The 5,329-nt window shown below is 40.9% G+C and overlaps 1 protein-coding gene across 1 annotated transcript in view; it reads left to right on the top strand.

The window, feature by feature from the left end:
• The first annotated feature begins 581 nt into the window (after positions 1-581).
• Positions 582-5,329, top strand: part of dgat1b (diacylglycerol O-acyltransferase 1b) — a 13,664-nt gene continuing 8,916 nt past the window's right edge. The window contains exons 1-2 of the mRNA XM_048260828.1: positions 582-984; positions 1,401-1,488. Of these exons, the coding sequence (XP_048116785.1) occupies positions 770-984; positions 1,401-1,488 (303 nt within the window). The 5' untranslated portion in view covers positions 582-769. The remainder of the gene's footprint in view (positions 985-1,400; positions 1,489-5,329) is intronic.

The following is a 5,329-nucleotide window of genomic DNA, read 5'->3' as shown; positions in this document are numbered from 1 at the left end:
TGAGGACTGACTGTATTTTTATGTGGATGCCCTCAGCATTCGATGAAAAGGTTATGACCAGCCAATTTTGTGGAGGAATAATGGATGCTCAGGGTTTCTGAAGTTCAACAAACTATTGAGTTTTGCAGTGTTAAATCCTGGGCCCATTACTCAGATTTACATTTTCCAAATGACATATATGATTATCATGATTATTACTGGAAAATATCTTACCAGAGTGAATATTTCTTGCCAACTTGCACCACATGTGGTTCCTAAACCACACAACTGAGCCATCTCATGCAACATACATGCACAAGAATAAAAGTACAAGAACATATTGCTTCACAAGTGCCAAATCTATCAATCCAAGAAATATACACTACACGCAACTATTTCAACATCTTGGTGAGAGTGATGAAAGCCGCACAAAAAGCAGTTTTCAAGGAAGTCAAAGTCTACTACACCAGCTCAAGTTCCACGTCAGTGTTTTACGCAATCAACGCGTATTGAGTTTGTTGAATGGGAGTTCAACGGAGGACAGTGGGAAAACTTCCTGTTAATCTTATTGGTCAAACCCCTATCGTCAACTTTCGAAACGCGGAACTTGGTCACTTGGAGTGTGGAACTGGTACAGTCTAAGGTGTGGAATAGTTCGCAGCAAGTGTCCAAACAACCTATTAAGTTTTGATCCTGTTAAGCCGTTCTGTTGAAGCGTACGTGTTGTACACTGCAGCGAAAGTAACTAAACAGCCGACCTCTTGGCGATTCCAAATGAACATTTATAAGAATGGATGACAGGGAAATAGTTGGTCCCATCACTCGTCAAAGACGGGTAACCTTGTCGAATACGAGACGTGGCTCTTTGAAAAACCTAAATGAATTGAACGGAAGATTAAATGAGAAATCTGACAGAGCAGGCAAGACGAAGCGCAAGGCACAGGAATCCCAAGCTGAAAATGCAAACGAAAAAAACAAACGAAACGGTCGTGGTGATAAAATGAGGTAAGAACAGATGATACTCGACACTCACATTTCCAATCACCAATCAATGATTTTAATGACCATACCTGTCTACTCTACCTGTCTATGTCAGTGGCGTTGGTTGTAACCTTGTGGGTGTATCTCGGCGTGACAGGGAAGTCAGAGATGGTAACTGGGTGAGCTGGAAGACACACCTACTTAGTCATTTCAGTGGAGTGACTCTCTATGCATTTACCAATTTCATATGAGAAATCCAGGAGATTATATAGATTATCATCAACTTAAATACCAATTAATTACTGATTAATTACCAATAATGTTGATTCACCCTGCCATTCAAGTCAAAGATATCCAATCGTAATATTTCAGGTGCGTCTTTTCTCAGGAATAGGCCAACTGTATGTCATATTAGTCTTTTTCTCATCATTTGTCCCCAGTTGTCACACGTTGCAGGAGTCCCTGCTCAGTTCTTCCAGTGAATTCAGTAACTACAGAGGCATCCTCAACTGGTGTGTTGTCATGCTGGTGAGTGTTAATGAGAATGTTTTTTCCTCATACCAGCCTCTTTGCCCAAGTATATCTGCTTTCTATGTATGACTGAGCGACACTCATCTCCAGTGGGTGACAAGATATGAAAGTATACATTCAAATCAGGATTCAAATACTTCAAACATGTGCACGCTGCTTTTTGGTGGGAAATATGACTAGACCGTAACCAGTTTGTTTAATAATGTTGGGGAGGTCCTACAGGTTGGTAACATGGTTGGCGAGGGACTGAATGCACATTAGACTATTTCTGATAAGGAATCCGGAACTGATGTTGGGCAGCTACATTGTTGTGCTGTCAGTGGTGGAAATGGACAGTGTTGTTTATTTATTTTTTTAATTGTTCATGGTCACACACTATCTTTTTTTAAATATACACATGGTGAGCAAAATCATACCCATGTCTTGCATGTATTACACTTCTTAGCACTGTGATAATCAGACATTCATTCTATGCAGCCCTTACCTATTCTCCCTTTAACCTTTCAACCCATTGATCTCTCCGGTCCTTCCCTCTCCATTTTACAGCATTTGCCAAATATGCCAGACACGACATCAAGCATTTTCCATGCGTTGTTCTTGAACTGAGTGTGGAAACGGCAAACTTCAATTTACAAAAACCTCACTAGTGTAATTCCACTAGATATCCTATTCTATTCTATTCTATTCTATTCTATTCTGTTCCTCTTAATTAAAGGTAATGTAAGCGGTTTCTAACCCATAACAGTTTTTGTCACGTTCAGCGATTATCTCTTCATGATCCATTAGATGTCCATTCTCTGAGTTCACCGTAAACATAAATCAATAAATAAAGGTCTTTATAGAGCCCTGGCTCCGTGAACTGGAATCAAACTGAGTGGAGTAAGCCTGTCTCCCACACCATAGCAAAACACTGTAGAGTTCCTCGGGGAGCTCCCTCCGATGTGATTTGTTTGATTTTTGGTTCAGATACTGTATAATGTAAGTCACTTGAAAATGAATAGGCTTGACTATTGCTCATAGCAAAAAGTAATAATGAATCATATGGTCTAAAGCTAGATTGGTTAGTATACTTTAGGTGCAGGCATACTGTACTAGTAGGCTATTGTTTTACCTGTGCTCACTGCTTATACACAAGGCATCAGTTTTCATAACCCTCACTGATGCTGCTTTAACATGTGCATTGCTGTGCAAAAGTGCAAAACCTTGGTCCTGGTTGTGTTGACCGTGTGAAGGGGTGTGTAGTTTCTCCCTCGGTGCATTCAGAATAGCCCTCCAACTTGTAAAGGCTCTTTCCCCAGCCCTCCAAGGCCCACATCCTTTGTAGGATAATCTGTAAAGGAAGTGACATTGATGGACCCAGTAAAGGTGTCTGTCAGAGGTTCAATGGCCTTTTGCTGTTGTCTTCCTTGCTTGGTAATTGCAAACTGTTGAGCAAGTGAAGCAGATCTGTAAGAATGCAGGCTCCTTTTTAATGGCCTCAATCCTATCCAGTCTGTGAGAGGAGAGAATGAGAGCAGCCATGCATGCACCAACACGCCACTAACCATCTTATCCCTCCTCTCCTCTCCTCTACACACACTCATCTGTAGTTTTGCCCCAGCTCTCTTCTTGCCAGGTGAGTCGGTTCTCATTTGCAGACTAGCGTCAGTCAGTACAGGGGCATCCATCTGGGCCAACCCAGGACTTAAACCAGGGCCATCATACAGAGTTGTGTTTTAGATCTTAGGCTATGGCCATCATACAGAGTTGTGTTTTAGATCTTAGACTAGAGCCATCATACAGAGTTGTGTTTTAGGTCTTAGGCTATGGCCAGCATGCAGAGTTGTGTTTTAGGTCTTAGACTAGACTAGAGCCAGCATGCAGAGTTGTGTTTTAGGTCTTAGACTAGACTAGAGCCATCATACAGAGTTGTGTTTTAGGTCTTAGGCAATGGCCAGCATACAGAGTTGTGTTTTTCACTCTTTCAGAGAACTTCAGGGAGGGACATTGGTAGTGTTTTTCTGGTGAGATGAGGTACACTGCAGAGTAACACAGAGATGTTGCATTGTGGTGTGTTTTGTAATAGGCCTGCCAGTGTTGGGGCATTCTGTACTTTCACAATGGACATGAAGCCAAAACCAAAAGAACCAAAAGTTTCCTACATGGAAAAAAATAATTGAATTGATTTCAGACAGATAAAAAGGCTCACGTAACTTACATGCTACTACAGAGCTATTATTATTACATATACTTACATACATAAGGTTACCTCATAACAGGGGCCTTGTATGGTGGCCCTGAAGTCCAAAGCACAGCAACAAATGGGAGAATAGATAAATCAATCACAAATCACAAAACACACAATCAAATAAAAAAAATACTATGGCAAATTACAAAACACACCATCTGATACTCTAAGGGAACCCCCCAAGGGTTCCTTATGACTTAAGGCTTCTCCATAAAATTATAAAGAATTAGTCTAATATCAAATATGAGGGGGCCATTTCCAAGAGTGCCATATTCAAGGAGCTCTGGTGTAGGCTTTCCCTCTCCTCAGGAAAGTGGGACACAGGAAGCACAACATCCTAATCATGGTGACTTTAAAAATCTCTCTTTGGCTTTTGGCTTTGATTTATTTCTTTGGTTTTAGAGAAAGCAGCAGGACACCCCATCCTCTCTGCTCCACAAAACAAAAGAGTGTAATCTCTCTTTCTTTCTTTCTTTCTCTCTCTCTCTCTCTCTCTCTCTCTCTCTCTCTCTCTCTGTCTCACAGCGCATCTGCAGCTCTAGAATGTTTAGAGAGATGTTTACTACTTTAATAAAATACAATGCTATTCCCTTTAGCTGAGCACTCTGAAATTAAGAAGGGTAATTATTTGATGTCCTATAGGGGCTGTGGGAAGGGAGTGCATTAGGATCTACAGTAAGTAGAAAAATACCCAGCAACAGCTTCTGGGTCTGAATAGCAGCGCAAACTGGAGCTCTGCCAGCCATGCTGTCTCCTTCAAAGCTGGGGAGAATACACTTTCAACTCCGAGATGGTGTTAATCCAGGCTTTTGAGACCAGATCATTTTGTCATCCCAATAGGTTTTTTTTTCTTCACACTCCGTAAACTTTATCATATCTCCGACTGGAGAGCCTGACTCTCGCAAAAGCGAGTCGGCACAATCCAGAAAAGGAGGCGAGACTGAACACAGAGCAGGAGCTGCCCTGGAAGCTATTGCCCACACGCACGTACTTCACTTACATAGTCTGAGAGACCTTTTCTAGAGCACAATAAGGTATTTTGTTGTAAGCTGCATGGCTAATGGAAACATTGTTTGAACTCTGTGGAATTTAATATGTGTGAAATGTTATAATATAACTAATTAGAGAGGTTCACCAGACATTGTATGCTCTCACTTAGCATTTTCTCATTTGTTGTACAACTCAGGAGTTTGACAGCGAGCACAGTGAACTCCCTTAGTTCCTCGGGAAATTAGGTTTGTGAGTTGTATGGGTCTCCAATAGATTTACTGCAGAATTAAGCAATTAAAAAAGTAATTTGAAAAGAAAAAAAGTCAGATTTGCAACTTTGTGTCACTTTAAAAAGGTTTTGTGTGAGCTAAAGTTCTGAGCCTCCACTACACCATACAGTAGATGTCGCCTATCTTCTTATGTGCTGCAGATTTAGCTCTATTTTCCCACACAGATGGGTTGCCCCATCAAATTCTTTTTCAGGAATTTCTGTGATGCAATCCCTCCAAGTAATCACTAGCCTATAGATGATTACTATAAAGACTGAAGTAGACTGGATCATTGATGTTGTCTGTATATGCCTAGATATTTGAGATTTGAGAGATTTGAGATGTTTGCTGT

Source organism: Alosa alosa, chromosome 13, assembly GCF_017589495.1.
Source record: "Alosa alosa isolate M-15738 ecotype Scorff River chromosome 13, AALO_Geno_1.1, whole genome shotgun sequence".
NCBI classification, from domain to species: domain Eukaryota; kingdom Metazoa; phylum Chordata; class Actinopteri; order Clupeiformes; family Clupeidae; genus Alosa; species Alosa alosa.
The sequence above is the reverse complement of the archived record's forward strand: the minus strand, read 5'-3'. Positions and strand labels throughout refer to the sequence as shown.